Source organism: Carlito syrichta, unplaced genomic scaffold, assembly GCF_000164805.1.
Source record: "Carlito syrichta isolate Samal-C Ts95f unplaced genomic scaffold, Tarsius_syrichta-2.0.1 Scaffold302910, whole genome shotgun sequence".
In the NCBI taxonomy this organism is placed as follows: domain Eukaryota; kingdom Metazoa; phylum Chordata; class Mammalia; order Primates; family Tarsiidae; genus Carlito; species Carlito syrichta.
In genome coordinates, this window is record NW_007247006.1 from 43,605 (window position 1) to 66,880 (window position 23,276).

Below are 23,276 nucleotides of genomic sequence, written 5' to 3' on the forward strand. Positions count from 1 at the left end.
TAGATATGTCATCTCACAGATCAGAAATTAGCTTATAACTTTGATTGATGTTAGCTTCATAGGCAAGTTCAGGTAGCAGTGCTTAACACTAATATATATATATATATATATTGCTTTCCTTTGATTCTTTCATATTATTTCCTGAGAGGGAGACAGTAAAAGTAAGCAATTCTAAAAACTGAGTAACTTTATTTTCTTCTTTTTGATAATACCTTGAATTTTAAATTTTCCTGGAAGCTTTCATAACTATTTAAAATTTTTTTTCATGTACAATAATAAGATGATTGGAAGAAGAGTTGAAAATTGGGTCACCTCTGAGTTCTTCTTTGGATGCTAAATGGTCCTTTCCTGTCTCCTAGTGATAACCAGGAATCATTTGCTCATTTCGTTTTCTCTCATTCTCAGGTAAGCCTCTGAACATCCCTTGCAAAGCATTCTTTGGATTCAGTGGAGAGTCTGGGCCAATGATCTACTGGATGAAAGGGGAGAAGTTTATTGAAGAACTGGCAGGTCACATTAGAGAAGGTGAAATAAGGTACAGAATTTAAAATTGCTTATCTTTCTTTGCTGTCTTTGCAGTTAAGTGATGAAACATCCTAGAAGGGATTTTGCACAGGATTTGAATTGCAACTCCAAATCATTCCATTCTCTAAAAGGTGATTTGGTGGAGAGACCAAGGGTGATTGCTCTAAGAAATGCAAATGTATAAACTTCTCACATAACAAGGTATTTCTCAGGTTCTAAGGAAATGTAATGACCCTCCCAAAGCTACCTAAGCAATGTTTCTCGAGTTCCCAAAGCTAAGGCCATTGTTATTCCATCAAGTCACAGCAAAAGTCCAAATTTTGTAGGTGACTTTTTGGAACACTGTACAAATGTTCATCTTACTCTTTGGGAACAGACAGTCTTCATATGTCATAAATGTAAAGATGCAGAAGCAGTAGTAAGCTAGTACTCAGCCAAAATAACTGTTAACTCTTGTTGAATGATGTTTTGTTTTTCCCAACATCCAGTGCTCTTCCTAAAAATGACTGAGCCTTCCATTTAGCACATGCTCAGACTTCTTTTCACTCTCCTGTTTCACAGGTGCCTCTCGGTTTATAGATAACAATTTTATCTCTACTTCTGTTTAGTACATTCTCATTTGTTCCAAAAAAGACAGGTAATATTTTCTACCTCACTCAATTTGCGGGATTTCCCTTTCGTTTAAGATAGTGTTGTGTAGTTATGCTTCTCATTCTGATAGGAATAGGACTCTTCTCTCTCCACTGCAATTAAGAATCAAGTAGTGGAAATTAGTCTAATATTTCAGTGCAAGTAATGTTAAAATTTATTCTCTTCGTTTTCTTATGGAATATACAGCAGTACAAATAAAACAAGTATACTTTATATTATTTAATATGTTTAAATGTAATTGATAATTACTTTCATGACAATTTCTTTCCATGTGTGCATCCAATAACTCTTATCTAGGGGTTTATAACCTTAAGGGTCTGTGAATCCCCTGATAGCCTGGGCAAAATATTGACTATAGGATAATATTTCTTGGCAAAAAGTACATGGAAAGGTGCCTGACATCCTTAGACATCAGGGAAACACAAATCTAAATCACATGATACCTCTTTATACTCACTAGGATGACTATAATTAAAAAGTCAGATTATAATAAGTATTGGTAAGATATGGAGAAGTTTAAAGCCTCATACACTGCTGGTAGGAATGTAAAGTGGTGCAGCCCTTTGGATAACAGTCTGACAATTCCTCAAATGGTTAAGCATAGTGTTAACATATGGGGCAGTAATGCCCCTCCTAGGTATATGACCAACAGAAATCAAACAATACATCCACACATAAACTTGTCCACAAATGTCCAAAACAGCTTTATTTACAAAAGACAAAAAGTGAAAGCAACCTGAGGTCTATCAACTGATGAATGGATAAATAAAATGTGATGTATTCTAGTATGATTAAAAATACTATTTAGCCATAAAAATGAATGAAGTGCTGACACACTAAACATGGATGAACCTTGAACACATTATTCTCAGTGAAAGAAGCCAGTAACAAAAGACCACAGATTACATGATCCCATTTATGAGAAATCTTCACAATAAGCAAATTTATAGAGACAAAGTAGATTACTGGTTGCTTAGGGCTGGTGGGGAGGAAGTGAATGATAGGGGATGATACCCAAAGTGTATGGGTGCATCGTTTGTGTGTGGCAAATATAGCATCACATAAAATACACCATTTTAAAGTATAAAGTTCAGTAATATTTAGTATATTCACAATTGGTACCCCACTATCTAGTTCCAGAACATGTTCATCACTGCACAATGAAATCATGTTCCCATGAAGCAGTTTGGGGTTTCTTTCTGAAGTGATGAAAATATTATAAAATTGACAATTGTGATGGTTGCACATAACTGTGAATATCCTAGAAGATAATTAATTATACATTTTCAGTGGCTGAAATATATGGCACATGAGTTAAATTCAACAAAGTTGTATTTAAAAAGAAACAAAAAACTTCTAATTCATTGCCTGACACCAGAATAGATTTTCAGAAAAATAGTCAAAATACTACAAATAATTCTTAAGTATTAATTCCCATTTGAACTTTAAAATTCCTAATTAGTAACACTTGATTAGGCAAGTTCAAGTAAAGATTTGTTTGAAATTAACGCAACTAAATTTCTTTTAAATTGTTTCAGAAGAACTACATTTAGGATTATTATTGATGTATCTGACTATAAAAGATCTTAAGGGTCATACTTCATTTTTCAGAATAAAGAAACTGGTCCCCAAAATGTCAAGTATTTGGTACATTAATACATATTTAGTTAGTAGTAGACATTCCACATGAGCCTAAGATAATTATCTCCCTTTTCTTGAACATAACTGAGTGGAATTTTTTAAATAAACAGCTTTATTGGGGCATAATTTATATACAATAAACTACACAATTTAAAGTATATATTCTGTAAAGGCTGATTGATATATGTATACACTACTGTTAAACTATTATCATAATTAAGATACCATGAATAATATACATATAATGATAATAATAATTATTCCCATGTTTCCTGGTGCCCTTTTGAAATCCTTGCCCTTCTCCTACAACAATTGTCTTCTTGTCACTGTAAAACGGTCTGTATTGCCTAGAGTTTTGTATAAACAGAATTATATAGTAGTCACTTGTTTCTATCTGGATCATTTCACTTATTACAGTTATTTTGAGATGTATCCATCTTGCTATATGTATCAATAGTTTATTCCATTTATATTATTAAGTATTCTATTATATGAATATACAATGGTTTGCTTATCCATTCCCCTGATGATGGACATTTGGGATGTTTCCAGTTCAGGAATATTACAAATAAAACTGTTATAAGCATTTTTACACATGTTTGTGGACACATGTATTTCCGGTATTTTTGGCCAAAAGCCTAGACATGGAGTGGCTGAATTATATTATAGTCATACGTTTAATGTTTTTAGTTTTTTTTTGACAAACTCTATTTTTAGAATAATTTTTTTATTTTAAAATAATTGTGAGGGGGAAGGGAGGAAGATGGCAGCAGAGCCATTCATACTATGTGAGTCCCAGAGTGAGTGAGTGAGTTACTGTATGGAAAATTTTGCATAGGTGTCTGTGAGTAAGTGGGTGTGTGAGTGGCTGACTGAATGGGGACTTGGGAACAAGTGGCCAGGGCTCCCCTGGTGAAATGGCTGGTGCTGCAACTGCTCTGCTTGGTCCCTAGTGCTTCCTGGGGTGCAGAAGCTGAGTGTCATTTTTTTTAAAAATCAGCAAGGCCATTCCTGGGAAGAAGCTGCCAGGAGTGACTGTCAACTTCAGGCTCTACCTCACCACTGCAGCACCTGGTCGCACACTGGCAGCAAGGTCTGTGGAGGGAGCACAGCAAGGGAGCCCAGAGGCAGGGCCAAACAGGAGAAAATAAAGAGGCACCCTGCCACCATCTTGAAAACTAGGCAGGGTTTGCACACCATAGACTGACAGACCCTATCTCTGTGGCCAGTGAATTAACTACTCAGGGATTGATCATGACTCAGAAGTAATATACTGAAAGCACAAACTCTAGAGGGAGAAGATGATTCCTGTGTCTCAGGCGCCCCACCCACAAACCTGATTCAGCTGTAGGACAAAGGGTGTGACCAGAATAGGATGACCCTTGAAGAGATCAGTGGTGAGTCCAGGACTGACCCAGCCCCCTCTTCTCCAGCAATCCTCAGAACATCAGACCCACACAGCTGGGGCAAGACTGAGAGGAATGAACGCAGGTGAAGCTTGGACATCAGCTGCAATAGGAGGACTCTACTCCAGAATAAGCCTGTCTGGGGCACCCCCCTACAAGCAGTACTTGAGAAAGAGACAATCCTGCACCTCCCCACCAGTGGGGATCTCCCATCATACAAGAGTGGGTGGGGAGAACTTAAGTCCCACCCATACCCACACTGCCTCCTTCTTCCCCAGGCAGAAACTAGGGAGATTGCAAATAAGGTCACAACTCTTCAGAAGACAGCAGAAGGGCTTACCTGTGAGCAGCTGACAGGAACAATTACGGAACCTGCCACAAGAGGACAGGTTTTTGTTTTTAGGTTTATTTTTTGTTTTTATGTTTGTTTGTTTTCTGTTTCCTTTGTGCATGAATGTGCATGTGAGAGTTTGATCTGCATTTCCCCCCAAATTTTTTCCTTTCTTTCTTCTTTTATTTATTTATTTATTTTTTATTTCTGTTTATGTGTGTATAGGAATGATTGAGTGTTCAACATTCAGTTTTTTCTTTGTCTGTTTGTTTTGTTCTTCTGTTTTTTTAGTTTAATATGTGAGTGAATGCATGTGTGAGGGTTTGATTTGAATTCTTTTTATTTTTCTCTTTTTTTTCTTTTCTTTTTGTTTTGTGTCGGGCATGTGGGGGGGTTAAATTTTTCTGTTTTTTGCTTTCTTTTTATTTTGCTTGTTATTTTTCCTGATTATTTTGGGGTTTTGTGTGTGTGTGTGTGTGTGTGTGTGTGTGTGTGTGTGTGCATGTGTGTGGTGTTTAATTGTATCTTGCTTTGTTTTATGCCTTTGCTTTTCTGTGTTTTTTATTTTTTATTTTTTAAATTTTTGTCTGTCTGATTTCATTCTACTTCTCTGTTCTCTTTATTGCTGTTACTGTATCTTGGACTCAAGGGGTACACACATGTAACCATTGCATTGTCATACAAAACAGTGGTGAGGAGTGGGTCTCAGGGAACCTATAACACAATCAGTGAAAATTGTGATTTGCAAGTACTTTCTGAATTCTAGTTCCCCACTCTCCACCTTACTCAGCTCTCAAAATCACAAGAGACAGCAAAGCTTCCCACTCACAGCACTGTTTCAAAAAAGATCAAATTCAGAGCCCTGATCAGGGAAGAATAGAGATCTGAGAAAATATTGGAAGTGTAAGCTGACCAGCCTGTGGTCCAGCACTTTGGGAGGCCAAGGTGAGTGGATTGCCTGAGCCCATGGGTTTGGGACCAGCCCAGGCAACTTAGCAAGGCCTCATCTCTGATAAATCAAAAATTAGCCAGGCACGGTAGTATACACCTATAGTTCCAGCTACTTGGAAGGCTGAGGCAGACGCATTGCCAGAGCTCAGCAGATAGATAGATGCCATGAGCATGCCACTGCACTCTAGCTTGGGCAATGTAGTGAGACTCCAACTCACAAAAAAAGAAGTGAAATCCTCTCACATTACCAATGAATAATGGAACTAAAGTGAAAAGAAAGAGATCTGTCACAAATGAGGAAGAATCAACAGAAAACACAGGTAATTTCCAGTGTTACAAAGAGAAAATGCCTGAAAAAATCAGACCTCAGAGCCTACACAATGGAAGTCACCAACAACTGGTCCCAGAGTACAACAGGGATTAGGGAGTGGATGGAAAGACAGAATAAGACTCAAGAAAGACAAGATGCAACACCTGAAAGAACTTGTAGCAGAGATTTGGGCCATAAAAAATTTCATCCATGAAATAAATAACATGATGACAAGCATGAAAAGCAAAATTAATCAAGTTGAAGAAAGAATCTCAGAGCTTGAAGACCAAAACATGAAATTAGGATGATTTGTAAAAATCATAAAAAACTCAGAAAGAAAGAACAAAGCCTCCAAGAGATGTGTGATTATATTAAGAGGCTGAACCTATGCCTGATTTCTATCCCAGGTGAAAGCAAAATGGAGAACACCTTGGAGCAAGTATTTCAGGAGGTTGTCCAAGAAAACTTTCCCCATCTCACCAGAGATGTGACCATCCAAACACCAGAGATAAAGAGAAGCACCACAAGACATCAAATGAGAAGATCAACCCCTAGACATATAGTAATTCACCTACACAAAGTAGGTATAAAAGAAAAAATCCTAAAGGGAGCAAGAGAGAAAAGTCAGATTACCTACCGGGGAACACAAATCAGAATAGCAGCAGACTTATTGGCAGAAACACTACACACTAGAAGGGACTGGAGTTCAATAGTCAAAGTCCTCAAAGACAATTTCAATCAAGAATTTTTTACCTAGCCAAGCACAACTTCATCAATGATGAAGACTAAAAATCCTTCCCAGACATCCAATCCCTAAGAGATTATAAAGCTTCCAGACCAGCTCTACAGGAGGTACTTTAAAAAGTATTAAGCACAGAAGAATGAAAAAAAAGAGAAAGAGAATGACCACACACTTCCCAAGAGAACAGGAGAACACAGAATCAACAAAGAATACATCACGACTGCAGACTTGAAATCACACAATACATCAACTCAAAAGTTAAAAGAAAACAAACAAAGCAAAAAATGTCTAAGTACTTCATTATGGGGATAAACAATCATATTTCAATAGTCAGCCTGAACATGATTGGACTAAATGCATGACTGAAAAGATACAGAATGGCGAACTGGATAAAAAACCATGACCAAATAATTTGCTGCATCCAGGAAACTCATCTCACCACAAGTGACACAAACAGACTCAAAGGTAGAGGATGGAATACAAATTTCCAGGAGAGTGGATCACAAAAAAATGCAGGAGTCTTGATCTTAATATCAGACCAAACAACCTTTTAGCTTTTAAAAATTTAAAAAGATATAGAAGGACAGCACATAATGATAAAAGGTTCCATTCATCAACAAGAAATAGCCATCCTAAAGATATATGCATCCAACACAAGAGCACCACTGTTTATAAAGTAATTACTAAGTAAACTAAAATAAGATATTGACTCTTACACTATTATAGCTGGGGACTTAAATACCCTACTAACAACCCTAAAAAGATCATTGAGGCAAAAAAATCAAAAAAGAGGTGTGGGACCACAACTTGACACTTGACCAAATGGACTTAATAGATACCAACAGAACACTGCACCCAACAACCACAGAATATACATTCTACTCATCACCACATGGAATGTACTCCAAGATTGGCCACATCCTTAGCCATAAATCAAGCATAAACAGATTTCATAAGATTGAAATACTGCCATGCACCTTCTCCCCCCCCCAAAGCACGCAAAGACATGGACACTAAACAGCATGATGCTGAATGACTCCTGGGTCAACACAGAAATCAAAACAGAAATTAAAAGATTCCTGGAAACAAATGAAAATGAAGAAACATCCTGCCAAATCCTCTGGAATGCCGTGAAAACCGTTCTAAGAGTGGAATTTATACCTCTACGAAAACACATCAAGAACATGGAAAAAACACAAGTTAACAGCCTAACGCATCACCTAAGGGAGCTGGAAATACAGAACCACCAAAACCCTAATTTGAGCAGAGGAATGCAGATTACCAAAGTAAAAGCCCAAACATGGAACTTAGAAGACAAAAATATCATAGAAAAAAAAATCAACAAAACAAAAAGCTGGTTCTTTGAAACAATAAACAAGATTAATGAATCCTTAACCAGAATGCACAAGAAAAAGAGAGAAAAATCCCAAACAAACACAATCAGAAGTGCAAAAGTTCAAATCACAACTGACCCTGGAGAAATAGAAAAGATTATCAGAGATTACTATGCACACCTGTATGGAAACACACTTGCTAACCTAAATGAAATGGAGGACTTGCTAACCTAAATGAAATGGAGGACTTTCTGACATCACACAACCTCCTGAGGTTGAAACAAGAAAACATTGAAACACTAAATAGACCAATAACCACCCAGGAAATTGATGCCATCATAAGAAAACTACCTACAAAAAAAAAAAAAAAAAAAATCCTGGGACCAGGTGGCTTTCCAGCAGAGTTCTATAAGACATACAAGGAGGATCTGGTGCCCAATTGTATTGAAAGTATTCCAGGCAATTAAGAAAGACAGAATTCTCCTCAAATAATTTTATGGAACTAATACCACATTGATGCACAAACCAGATAAAGATCTAACAAAAGAACTACGGGCCAATATCCCTAATGATCATAGATGCAAAAATTCTCAACAAGACTCTAGCATATTGAATCCAAAAACACACCTCAAAAATCATCCACCATGATCAGGTAGGCTTCATCCCTGTGATGCAAGCCTGGTTCAACATCTGCAAGACCATAAATGTAATTAAACACATGAACAGACATAAAAACAAGAACCACATGATTATATCATTAGATACAGAAAAAACTTTTCATACCGTCAAGCATCCCTTCTTTATAAAAACTCTTGTACTCCTGAGCATAGAAGGAACATACCCCAAAATAGTAAGTGCCATCTATGATAAACCAACATCCAGCATATTGCAAAATTGGTAGAAACTGGAAAGATTCCCCCTGAAATTCAGAACAAGAAAAGGCTGCCCACTTCACCCCTCCTGTTCAACATTATTTGGAAGTCCTAGCGAGATCAGTTAGATAAGAGAAGGAAATTAGGGGTATCCAAATAGGAAAGGAAGTTAACTTATCCCTCTTTGCTGATGATATGATCCTATGCCTCAAAAATCCAAGAGAATTTGTCAAAAACCTGCTATCACTAATACTTTGGCCAAGTATCAAGGTACAAAATCAATGTGCAAAAAACAGTTGCAGTCTGATATACCAACAACAAACAGGCAGAGAAACAAATAAAAAACACAATCCCATTCACAATAGCCACCAAAAAAAGATATACCTTGACATTTTCCTAACCAGAGAAGTGAAAGACTTTTACAATGAAAACTACAAAACACTGCTCAAAGAATTCCGAGAAGACAGAAACAAATGAAAAAATATTCCATAATCATGGATAGGAAAAATCAACATTTTTGAGATGTCCATCGTACCCAAGGCAATGTACAAATTCTACACAATACCCATTAAGTTACCAACATCATTCTTCTCAGACCTGGAAATGACAATATAGAAATTCATACTGCTGGGGTGGTAGTTGGGACACAACATCAATAAGGGCAACTGATCTCAAATCAGGCAAAGTGCGGACCAAAGGGAGGCCCAAACTTTACCTGTACAGTGTCCACTATCTACCTAATCCTGAATTGTATCCCACATCTTTAAAATAAAAAAAAAATGTGAGGATAGTTTGGAGATTTCCTATGTACCCTGCACCAATTTTCCTCTATTATCAACATCTTAAGTTTCTATGGTACATATTCATGAATCAATATCAATATGTTATTATTAACTAAAGGCATTTCTTAATTCTGTTTTTGTTTTGTTTTGTTTTGTTTTGTTTTTAGTTTTGTCCACTGTCCTTATTCTTTTCCTGGATTGTTTAATTTTTTAAGAGTCTATCTAACTCTACTCTGGTTGGTTGTACCATTTTATAAAAGAAAAGCAAGTCACTGCTTTTCTCTAGCAGCAAATGATTAGCATTGGTGAGAGCCAAACATACATATGTGAAGCAGATAATTCCTGAATGAGCTCCCATATTAGGTGCCAAATGGATTAACAAGCTAGAAAGTGCTAGAGGAAATCAACCTTTCAAGACTTTCTACTGTACTGAAACAGTACTGTACTGAATACTATAGGCAATTGTAACACAATAATATGTATTTTTTCTAAATATATCTACACATAGAAAGGTAATTCCAGCACCATTATTATCTTATAAGACCACTGTCGTATATGTGGTCTGTTGTTGGCTTAAATGTCATCACACATGTATTGTGTAATATATGACCTATTTAGAAGTTTATATGTGTATCAGAATTCTTTCAGACTGTGGTCATTTATGCTACCACAGGAATTAATTACTAGAACATGTCCTCTATCCTCCAAAGTCAATGTCCTTTAATCAAAGCATACAAGACTTAACCAGCATAACAAGATGGAACAAATGCAGCAGTTTAACATGAAAAATGTTAATCATACCATTAGGTAAGCCAAGAAAAGAACAGTTCTGATGGCAGAACCCTGGGGATTTTAGTTCAGGAATTCCTCTCAAAAGCATTTTTAGAAACAACATTTACTTCTGAATAAAATGTTCTCCTTCAGGGTTGTCTTAATCTGTTCAGGCAACTATAAAATTAGGCTGGGTAATTTATAAACAGCAGAAATTTATTGCTCACAGTTCTGGAGGCTGGGATTTCCAAAACCATGATGCTAGTAGATCCACTTTCTGGAAAGGGCCTATGATGACTAAGGCCATCCTGAAAATAGCCAGGATGCCTTCTTCCATAGTCTTGATAAGCAGCATCTGGCTTCCTTATATTTATACTAATCTCTGCATCAAATGTTTTCTTAGCCACACTCTTGGTGCTCTCTACTTAATATGCTTTTTCATTTTTTACAACACAGCTAGGTTGAGAATTTCCCCAATATTTAAATTCTGCTTCCCTTTTGATAAATTTTATCTTTAATTCATTCTCTTTCTCCCATTTTACTATAAGTATGCAAAAGAAGTCATGCCATGCCGTCAACACTATGCTTAGAGATTTTCTTTTCTTTTTTTTTTTGAGTTGGAGTCTCACTCTGTCACCCAGACTGGAGTGCAAGGCCGCTTTCTGCAGCCTTGACCTGCTGGGCTCCGGCGATCCTTCTGCCTCAGTCTTCTAGTAGCTGGAACTACAGGTGTGCGCTGCCACACCTGGCTAATTTTTTGATTTATTGTAGAGATGAGGTCTCGCCAAGTTGCCTAGGCGGGTCTTGAACTCGCAGGCTCAGGCAATCCACTCACCTCAGCCTCCCAAAGTGTGGGATTATGGGCTGGGCCACCGAGCCCGGCTTGCTAAGAGATTTTCTTCACCAAATATCCTATTGTACTACTTGCAAGTTCTACTTTATACAAAGTACTAGGACATGAATACAATTCCGCCAAGTTCTTTGCCATTTTATAACAAAAGTGACCTTTCCTTCAGTTTCCAACAATGTATTTTTCACATAACTCTGATACCTTATCAGAATAGCCTTTACCATCCATATTTCCACCAGCATTCTGATCATGACCACTTAGGTAATCTCTAAGAAGACTGAGGCTTTCTCTACAGTTCTTTTCTGCTGAACTCTTATGAGAATTGCTCTTAATGGCTTTTTTCATGCTAATATAGACTTTCTCTAGCCTATGACTCCAAATTCTTCCAGCCTAGGTTCATTACCCAGTTCCAAAGTCACTTCCACATGTTTAGGTATTTTTTACAGTAGAACCCTACTCTCAGTACCAATTTCTGTCTTAGACCATAAAGTGGGTAAATTATACAACAGAAATTTATTCCTCACCATTCTGGAGACTGAGAATTCCAAGATTAAGATACCAACAGATTCAAAATCTGGTGAGGGCCTGTCTCAAATAGATGAGAAATTTTATGTGTCCTCACATGGCAAAAGGGGCATGAGTTTAAACCTCTTATAAGGGCACTAATCTCATCCATGAGTGTGCAGCCTTCATTACTTAATAACTTCCTGAAGACCCCACATCTTAACATTATCACATTGGGTGTTATGTGCCAACAGGTGATTTTAGGGGGAGCACCAACATTTAGACCATAACAATGGCATTATTTTGAACTCATATTTTAACTGAATCATATCTCTCATGTCTGTTTTCCAGAATTACATTGCTCAGTATATCTAAAAAGTGGGGCTATAAATGTATAAGTCTCAGGGTGTTGACTTGTAGAGATGCTTCCCCATAAGCACTGGATCTGTCAGAAAGACTAGCTCCTCTGCCTAAGTTCTCAATTTCCTGGGCAGGAATTTTATCCTATAAGCATGTGTCACAACATTTTGTTTCTCAGTATTGCCACAGAGGAATAGAGGACTTAAAACCCCTAGTTTTTTTAAAAAGCCAAACAAACACACAAAAAACTTGGATACTTACTGAGGTAGTGTCAGTTAGTATCACTCAGACTTCAGATGAGTTAGTGTCACTCAGACTTCAGTATGTGCAACTTCTATATTTGGAAGTTTCCCTTCAGTTTAACTAACATATTAGATCAAATCCTAGCTAGGGTTTTAGAGTTCTCATCTGCTTGCTCTCTGGGTCACTTTGACCACTGTAGTCTTTAGCCTCTCCTGACTTGTAGTGCATTGTCAAAGCACTTAGACCACACTTTGAATATACAGATTCCCCTTTATCTGTCTGTAAGAGGGGTTGACATAGCCTTCCCATGACTCTGATGTTGCTAAGAGACTGAGGCACAGGAAAATCTGAACCCAAATGTAGTATCCATTCACGGATGTCAACCTGTCCCATGCAATGCATCAAAATGCTTCCAATGACCCCAGGAGTTATAAATTGTAGAGATGGCAAGGGAATTTCATGTATGCAATAGCATAAGCTGCAATTGTGCAAGTCTGGTTATTTCCTTCTACCATTTTAAAGTCATTTCAGCAAGCTGCTCTCTGTAAACTCTACCATGTCTATTCAGAGAAGCCAAATACTTATTTGGAAGAACCTCAGTGGGAGTCATTAGGAAAATACTTCCTGATTTCTGTCTTTCAGTTAAAATTTAATGGGAACTGCCTGCAAAGTGGGATCAGAGAGTTCATAAAAAATAGTAGCCTTTGGGAGTGAAGATTCTAGGAAAGCTAACCCAGTTCCACACCTCTAGTGGTTCCTTTTAATTAATCTTACAAGAGACTTGATTTTTAAAAAAAGAATTTGCTAGTGAGGAGTGTATTATACAGTGCTAATTTTAAAATGTCAGAAAAATTGAGCCAGACCTATTAAACAAGAAATAATAGCCTTTAAGATTGTCTGCAGGGTTCCAAACCAGGTAAAGATCCAACAAAAAAAGAGAATTACAGGCCAATATCCTTTATGAACATAGATGTAAAAATCCTCAACAAGATTCTAGCAAATCGAATCCAAAAACACATCTCAAAAATCATCCAATATGACTAAGTAGGCTTCATCCCCAGGATGCAAGGCTGATTCAACATTCATAAGATCATAAATGTAATTAAATATATCAACAGATGTAAATACAAGAGCCACATGATTATCTCATTAGATGCAGAAAAAGCTTTTGATAAAATCCAGCATCTCTTCTTGATAAAAAACCCTCAAACACCTAGGTATAGAAGGAACATACCTCAAAATAGTAAGTGCCATCTATGATAAACCCACAGTTAACATATTGCTAAATGGACAGAAACTGGAAACATTTCCCCTGAAAACTGGAACAAGATAAGGCTGCCCACTCTCACCCCTCTTGTTCAACATTATGCTGGAAGTCCTGGATAAGGCAATTAGATAGGAAAATCAGGGATATCCAAATAGGAAAAGAGGAAGTCAAGTTATCCCTCTTTGCTGACTATATGATTCTATACCTTGAAAATCCAAGAGAATCTGTCAAAAACCTGCTTGCACTGATAAAGGACTTTGGCAAAGTCTCAGGGTACAAAATAAATGTGTAAAAGACAGTTGCATTCCTATACACCAACAACAAGCAGGCAGAGACCCAAATAAAAAGCATAATCCCATTAACAACAGCCAAAAAAAAAAAAAAAGAAAGAAAGAAAAAGAAATACCTCCCTGGCATCTTCCTAACCAGAGAAGTGAAAGAACTTTATAATGAGAACTATAAAACACTACTCAAAGAAATCCAAGAAGACACAAACAAATGAAAAAATATTTCATGCTCATGGATAAGAAGAATCAACATTGTTAAAATGTCCATCCTACCAAAGGCAATCTACAGATTCAACGCAATACCCATCAAGTTACCAACATCATTCTTCTCAGACCTGGAAACGACAATACAGAAATTCATAAGGAAACATAAACTACCACAAATAGCCAACATAATCCTTATCAAAAGAAACAAAGTAGGAGGTATCACACTTCCAGACTTCAAACTTTACTATAAGGCTACAGCAATCAAAACAGCCTGGTACAAGAACAGGCACATAGACCAATGGAACAGGATAGAGATTCCAGAAGCAAAGTCTCAATTTCTCAAACAACTCATCTTTTACAAAGCCTCCAACAATAACCACTGGGGAGAGGAGAACCTATTCAGTAAGTGGTGCTGGGAAAACTGGCTGATCACACGCAGAAGATTGAAACAGGACCCCCATCTATCACCATACACAAAAACTAATTCTAAACGGGTCAAAGACCTAAACGTAAGACCTCAAGCTGTAAGAATCTTAAAAAACACAGGAAACACCCTTATGGATATTGGAACTGGCAACCAATTCCTATTCAAAACCCTAAATGCTCATACCATAAGATATAAGATAGACGTGGGACCTCATCAAACTAATGAGCTTCTGCAAAGAAAAAGAAGCCATCAAGAGAGCAGGGAGACAGCCCAAAGAATGGGAAAATATATTTCCCAACTGTACATCTGACAAAGGCTTAACATCTAGGATCTACAAGGAACTCGAACGCACTGAAAGGAAAAAACATGCAGCCCCGTTAAAAAAATGGGCAAAAGACACGTATAGACACTTCTCAAAAGAAGATATACAGGCAGCCAACAGACACATGAAAAAGTGCTCAGCCTCTCTCATGATCAGAGAAACGCAAATCAAAACTACATTGAGATACCACCTAACCCCAGTAAGAATGGCCATCATTAATAAAATAAACAACAACAGATGCTGGTGAGGATGTGAAGAAAAAGGGATGCGTCTACACTGCTGGTCGGAATGCCAACTAGTGTAACCTCTTTGGAAGACAGTGTGGTGATTTCTGAATGAACTAGACATTGACCTTCCATATGACCTAGCAATTTCCCTATTGGGAATATACCCAAAGCAACTCAAATTACTCTACAAATAAGATACCTGCACACGTATGTCTGTTGCAGCTCTATTCACAATAGCAAAAATATGGAACCAAACATGCTGCCCATCGTTGCTGGACTGGATTAAAAAAGTGTGATACATATATACAGTGGAATATTATGCAGTCACAAAGAAGGACAAACATATGGACTTCGCAGCAACTTGGATTTAAAGTCTGTCATACGCAGTAAACTATCACAAAAACAAAGTACAGAGTACCATATGTTCTCACTCATAAGTGGACTTCGAACAATTATCGAAGTACTATAAGAAAGGGATTGACAGTAGTGGGAAACTACCAGTGAAGGGGAAATGGGATTGGCAGTTGAGGGAGAGGCACACTTCATCAACAAAGGTACCTGCATAATCAATGTTTGTATACCTATCCCTGAATTGTACCCCACATCTTTATAAGAAAAAAGTATCCCTTTGCAAGAAACTAAAAAAAAAAAAAAAATTGTCTGCAGTGTTCCAAATTGCATCTGATTGTCAAAAAAGACTACATGAATTTCAAGACAATTGCTTCATCCCAATGTAATTTTATATTATAAATCTCACTTTACAGATCTCCCTATCAATGCCTAAAGTCTTATTCCTTGGGCAATACTGTAAAGCAGTACCAAGTCTTTTAAAATATTCAATTTATCTTAAGGTTTTTAAGAAAAACTTCTTAAAATGCAAATATTTTATTTACATTCAATTCCTAAAAGGATGCAAGTTGAATATGAGCTTTGCTTGTTTTAGTTTTGGTTTCTTCACTCCTTTTTTTCACCACTTTCTGGTTTTTGTTCCATTTCCTTATCTTAACACCTCTCCAGGAATGAGTGAAATGCTCTAACAAAGGAGAGAGTGTAATATAGGCATGAAAAAGTTTTGTTCTTGAAATAAAGTAAATCTATCTTAAAGACCAAAAATAGTCTATTAATAACCCACCCTTTAAAAAACAGCAATGCACAGCTATAAATATGTAGTTTGTCCCAAAAGTATAGAGGCAATCATTGGAGTCCCCTGCAGCCCTAGGCAAAATGATGAGACATGTTTTGGCAACTTCCCACACATTTTTTAATGTCTTAAAGCACTCCCAATGCCCTTAGTTTTCCAAAAGTTGAGCTTCAAAAAATTTTTTTTTCTCCCTCTCTCAGCTCATCCCACTGAAAAAAAAGAATGTTGATCTATCACTTCACCGTTGATTTAAATAAGTGTCTATTATTTACCCATATGTGAATGTAAAGTCTGTAAGTCATGAGGAGGTTCAGTGAAAAAGATAGACTTCATAAGCGGCATGGTTTTACCTGGGCAAGTCTTAACTGCCAGTTATCTGAAGAATCATTTTGAAGGAGTGATGAATACTATTCATGGTTCCAGGGTTGAAACATTGACCTATGCATAAAATATTTAAAGCCTATCTAAGACATATTTGTTCTCTCTCTTCATTTACTGAGCAGACTCTTGATGTCCAGTCTCAACTAGCTGTCTTGACTTATAATCCACTCTAGAAAAAGGCAACTATAATTAGTACTTAATTATAACAATCCCACCTCATGTCTCTATAGTACAGAGCAGATTGCAAAAGCCATTTTGCATTTTGAATCACCTTGGATACTCATGATAACCATCTGAGATACATAGTATTACATTTATTTTGTAGATCAAGAAACTAAGGTTTAGAGACTGAGGAAGAGCTACCTTTAAGTAATTCTCAGTTCTTGTGGGGCTAGGTTGAATTCACCAAAATGCAGCTTGCAAGAATCTTCAATTGTCCAGAATGTTTTGTTCTACTTTACATTTAGGTTGTAAAGAATCAAAACTTGACTGCGACTGAAAGAGTGAAAATTAGCTGAGAATAAACAGTCCTGTCATTAATCAGGCTGGGAGGATGGACAGATAAAGCCAGCTGCAAAGTTAACAAAAAAAAATCACTGTTTCTTCCAAGGTCACGCAGCAGTTGTAAAATGCCGTATAACCCCCTCCTCCTTTCTTACCAGTGATGCCCTAAACCTGCTTTGAGACTTGCATTTATTATGGGGGATACCTAATTGCTAAGCTGCCATTACCTCATGAGAGTACCCTACACTAGTTAATCTCCACTTCTCCCAATCCTGCCTCAGAAACTCCAACTAATCCAGAATTTCCCCCCTGCTTCCCTAAACTCTCCTCAGAATCTTTCAGTTGGAAAGCTAAACATTACACAAGTTTCTTCTTTCCTTCCTTCTATGAAGGACTGATCCACCATTTCTCTGGAATGACCCTCCCTGGATGCATTGAGTTGGTGAATCTGATCTTGTCAGACTTCAGGCTTGATGCTGATCTGAGACTAATAAACCTTTAATAGGAAAGGAAAAACAGCAAATGAAATCAAAGGAGATATTTTGTTTCATTAAAAGTCTTGTTTCTTTTTAATACATCCTATCATTCATATTATCAATAATTATTCCTGGACAATGATTACTCTTATTCAGGCTTATGAATCAGAAACTCTACGAGATATCTAGACATGAAAGGAGGATTCAGTTTAATTCAAGGGACCATTTACGGTGAACAGAAATTGGACTTCGACATTCTAGAATTATTTACATCTATTAAATTCTACCAAAGAATTTTCTATTTATATCTCAGGTGATCAGAAAAATCAGTTAGCCAGGATCCTCATCCCTGAACAGTTCCATTACCCAACATTTCAGTGAAATTTCATTCTATCTGTGTTCTTTATCTGAATGCTATGTTGCCATTCCCTTCTACATTGCTTATTTTAGTGTTTGATCTTTAGGAGAACAGGAAGCATCTATATCCAAAGATTAGTACAGCATCTAGTAGAGCAGATTATTGTTTACAAATAAATACTTTCTGATGATTTTGATAGCAGCAGCAGCGATATTGGTGATATGAGCAGACACTGATGAGTATGAATTGTGGGCTGTCTGGTGGATATTCAGCATCTCTATAAACAAGTGAAAGTACCAGAGCCCCGGAAGAAAATGAAAAGTAGTTTTGAATTTCCCTACCAATAATTTTCCTTTTCACTTTCTCCTTTCACTGCCTCAGTTAAATTTTATTAGGGGAAGTCAATAATGAGCAATAACATGAAATATCTTGAGATGGTATTTGTTTTATTAATATAGTCTGGCTCATCACAGTGCTAGGCACATAGAGCTTTTAAAATGTCTATTTAATGACATTAAATTGTACTAAGTTGCATTAAAATATTGTCTTTCTAGCATTGCACACATATACACTTTAATTTCTGAAGCAGGTTTAGGTTCACAGCAAAATTGTGTGGAAAGTACGGAGTTACCATATAACTGGTACCACACCACCGTTTCCCCTCCCACCAACATCCAAGACCACAATGGTACATTTGTTATAATCAATGAACCTACGTTGATACATACTGATTACCCAAAGCCCATAGTTTACATTAGAGTTCACTCCTGATGTTGTACATTCTATGGAATTTGGCAAATATGTGATGACATGTATTTACCATTATGGTGTTTCACTGCCCTAAAAATCCACTGTGCCCCATTTTATCCATCTCTCCCTCCCAAAAAGACCCTTGCAACTCCTAATCTTTTTCTGCCAAATTTTTGCCTTTTCCAGAATGTCATATAGTTGGAATCATACTGTATGTAGACTTTTCAGATTGCCTTAACTTAGTGATATGTATTTAAGGTTTCTTTGTGTCTTTTCATGACACATTACTTTTTATAAAAAATTGAATTCATTTATTCAATGTGCCTTTATTGAGTTTTCCTTATGCTGCCAACACTGTGCTAGCTGCTAATGATACAAAAATTAGGGCTCAAGCACAAACTAAACAAGTCGTTCCAATATGACACTTTTTGAAAAGAAAACAAGATCTATTATTCAATAGGTTTTATTTTTTACAGAAGTTTTAGGATCACAAAATAGTTGGACAGATACGAGGGTAAATTTGTTATCTGATTTTTACCACAATTTTTACAAAAGAGTTGAGCAGAAAGTACAGAGTGCTCTTATATGGCCCCTTTGCTCCTCTCTCCAGCTTCCCCTATTATTAACGTCTTGTTAGTGTGGTACATTTGTTACAATTAATTAAACACTATTCATGTACTATTATTAGCTAATGTCCATAGTTTACATTAGGGCTTACTCTTTTTATTATATGGTTTCAAGGATTTTTGACAAATGTATAATATCTTGTATCTACCATTGCAGTATCATACAGAATAGTTTCACTGTCCTAAAAATTCCCTGTGCTCATCCTATTCATCCCACTCTCCCTCTTCTAAAACTCTTGATAACCAGTTACCTTTTTACTATCTCAATAGTTTTGCATTTTTCTCAATGTCACATGGAATCTCACAGTGTATAGCCTTTTCACAGTGTTTTCTTTCACCTAGTAATATGCATTTATGTGTCCTCCATGTCTTTTCATGTGATTTGATAGCTAATTTATTTGTATCTCTTGTTACAATACAGGAACCTGACTGATATGGCAGTACACATTCTATAACTCTATTATAATGTTACAGTCTTAGTGAGCTTGCATCCCTGCACTGTTACCTTCATAACTGTTTCTTAGCCCCACTCCCTTTAGGTGAGACAGAAAATTAAAGTGGTCTGGAGTTGGGTATTTTTCTTCTTCCAGGTAGGCAGGTTAGGCTTTGGTAAAAACTAACTAGTTCAGGTTCTGATAAAATAGTTTCCCTTGAGGGTAAACTTTTTTTCTGGGCTCATTTTTAAATGGTTATTTTTTTCCTTTCCACCTGTCAGAAGCATAAGGGGACCTTTCTCCTATCTTCCCAATAAGAATTAGGAAGTGCCCCTATAGGCAAAACTCACAAAAGTGTGGGGTGCCCTTAATATTAGGTCCCATGGAGTTTTTAACTCTCAGGATAGTTCATAATGGGCCTCCAGGAATTCATATATTACAATTTAAGTGTTTCTACTGGTACTGGCTTTTGTTCTTGAGGATCTGATCCTAATACACTGTAATTCTCAATATTTGCCTTTCTCAAGCTTCTGAGGGCAGGAGTTTGCCCTGTGGCTTCTGTTATCTGGTGGATATGAGAAATGTTGATGATTTTCCATTTGTGTAGCCTTTTTCTTGTTGTAAGAATGGGAGTAACAATTTCTAAACTCTTGCTGATATTAATTTTTAATACTAGGATAAAAGTAAATAAATTTTTTGAAGTGATTTCTGTCACCTAAGTTAGTTTCTTTTGTTATTTTATTTTTTCCAGTGTTCGCTATACATATAACTTGCCTTAAATGTTAATACTAGAATCCCTTTGGCTACCCACCTCTACATGGATGTATGCATATGTCCAAACTCTTCAAATTGTATACATTAAATATGTGCGGTATGCCAATTATGCTTCAGTAAAGCTGTTAAAGATACATTCAAAATACACATACCTCTCCCCCCAGAAATATCAGTCCTTGGAATGAGATACTTCTAAGTTAATTTGAAATATATCTCAGGATTCCATCACCTGGATCCTCTACTCTGAAACCAGTCTTTGTAGTGTCTCTTTATCACACATTCTGAAAAAACCTGCTCCCATCTTCTCTTTTTCTTTTTGACTAGGCAGAGTTTTCTCAAGCTTTTTCTAGCTAATTTAGTCAACAATATTCTCTTTCTTCTCTGAAATCCTCTTGTAAGGATGACTGCACCACCCTGCTTTATTTACCTCATTATTTTTATTTATTTTTTTTCAACTGTGTAGATCATATCTCCTCATGTAGCCCTTTATATTCAGATGTCCCTTCTGAGGGGACATTTCAAATCTAGCAAACCACTCAGATGTCCCCTCTCAGGGAATATAAAGAGATTGCTGGTGATTAAGCAGGACAAACTTATGCAAATTAAAATTTTTCAAAATGTTTGTTTCCTTGAAGTTTTCCATTCAATCAGTGGTGCAGACACTTCTTTGTTAGAGAAGATAGTGATAAAGAGTGTTTGTATAAGAAAGGCAGCCGTGGGTATACCCTTTGTATCATATGGCATAACTTGAAAAGATAGATAAGCAAGTTGCTATAGCCTTAAAAGAAAGAGACTTTTGAAGTTGAAGACAGATTGTATTGAAGTATAGAGCACCACAGATCGAATATATCTATCTGCCCTAAGTTGGAAAAGTACATTTTGAAAAATAATATGTCTTTGATAAATTTCATTTGTGGTTTTGTAATTTATAATTAGAAATTATTTATCCATTTATTTATTTTGCAAAACAATGACAAAATGAAAAGACAAAAGTGAGAGTTATATATAAGCACCAGCAAAGATGAGTTAGATTTAGACTTTTATACAAATAAGTTAGAAAAATAAATATTGATGTGGAAGAAACTGATAGTAGTGATAGTGGTATCATCCCATCAAGAAGAAAATGTGTGAATGCAATAGAAAATGATAGCAATGAAAGTGTTAGTAGTTTCCAAGCAGTAGAAGACAGCATATCATCAAGTGAAGAATGGGAAGATGTTACCAAAAAAGACAATCCTCCAGTGAGAATAAATTTTGTTGTACATGGTCAAACAACAGTACCACAAATAGCAAATAATATAAGAGAACAGATTGACTGTATTTTACAATGTATATTACAATTTATATTACTCTGTATTTTATAAATGAATTAGTGTAATAAAAGAAACAAATCGTTATGCAGATGAAAAAATAGGAAAAACAGCTATCACACAAATTGATTTGGCATAAGTGACATGACGTTGACTGACAGGAATTTTTAGCTTTTATCATAGTTATCTCAATGTGGGAGGAAGAAAATGAGACTTCATTGTCTGCTCGAATACAAAAACACCAGATGGAAGACATCAAACAAATTACGATTGCACAACATGTATCAATAAACCTGCAATGCATATCAGTGACAGTTTCACACATTACCACACATTAGAAAAATATAGAATATAAAATGTTGATGGTTTTGTCATAAACATGTTTCTTATTGTTCAAAATTCCATTATAGGCCAAATATCATTACAATAAAATAATTGGTTCCAATACTATATTATTTAATATGCAGTGATGCATTTTTCACTATTTCATTAAAAAGTGCAGTAGAGTTACTGGTAGGTGATCTGTGAGATGTCTCCGAGTGCAAAGGGTTAATTAAATATTAAGGGAACAGACCATTTAATGTTTGCATTTTTCTTACACCATATATCTAGCCCAGAGCTAGGCACTTATTAATTATTGGCAAAGAATCATTGATGAATTGTTATATATCAATATTTGCTGTGAAAAAATAGGACTGCTCTGCAGAGTGATTTGTAGATATGAAAACCAACCTACTCTTTAATTTTCAAAAAGCAAGTCACCTCTAGATTTTTCAAGAGCTGATAATTAAGATACCTCATATATATTAATAGATGAACCAAGGATCATTTTTCATATCCTCTCTCCAGATTCTTTGTGTAGCCTGTGAAGAGCTGTTTTTGGAAACTGCATTAGAAATGAAGAAGGAAGGGCTTGGTCGAGAGAAACAGGATCAGCTTTCTGCCCTGTGCATGACAGAGGCTATGGTTGCTCTCCATGTGAAGTATTAAATCAAACTGAATTTTTGGTGCTTGAGCAGCTTCTAGAACTACAGGGAGTTCTTCCACAGCAGGCCACACAGAGCTGAAAGAATTGAATGTGGTGGGATTTTTCAATAGCACAGAGAAAATGGAGGGAGAAAAGTCATTGTAAACCATGATGACTGTAAATTCCCAGCCTTGCTGTTGTTGCTGTTATTGTTGTTTGTTAGGTACATGTTTGAAGAGAAGAGAGAATGGCAAAGTACCGTTTTAGTCAGGAAGAAAATTAATAGATGTGGTCTCCAAAATCAGTTAAGAAAATTATTGCTCTTGTCTGATTCAGTGATGGTACATAAATGTAAAGGGCTTCATATTTTAGCATGGGAGAGTTTTAGAATCTAGGAACTCTGTTCCACCAACCCAACTTTAAACCCTTCCTGCTTTTAAATGGGAGCCAGAAGAGATTAAACCAAGCCCATCTTAAGTGCCAACAAATGTAAATCTTTTTGGAGAAGCCAAAATACAATCTACCTTTAGATAATGAAATGTTTA

At 36.4% G+C, this 23,276-nt stretch overlaps 1 protein-coding gene across 1 annotated transcript in view; it reads left to right on the forward strand.

Annotated features, from left to right (window-relative positions):
* The first annotated feature begins 410 nt into the window (after positions 1-410).
* The window catches only part of IL1RAPL2 (interleukin 1 receptor accessory protein like 2), a 55,347-nt gene continuing 32,481 nt past the window's right edge, over positions 411-23,276 (forward strand). The window contains exon 1 of the mRNA XM_008057234.1: positions 411-535. Coding sequence (XP_008055425.1) covers positions 465-535 — 71 coding nt within the window. The 5' untranslated portion in view covers positions 411-464. The remainder of the gene's footprint in view (positions 536-23,276) is intronic.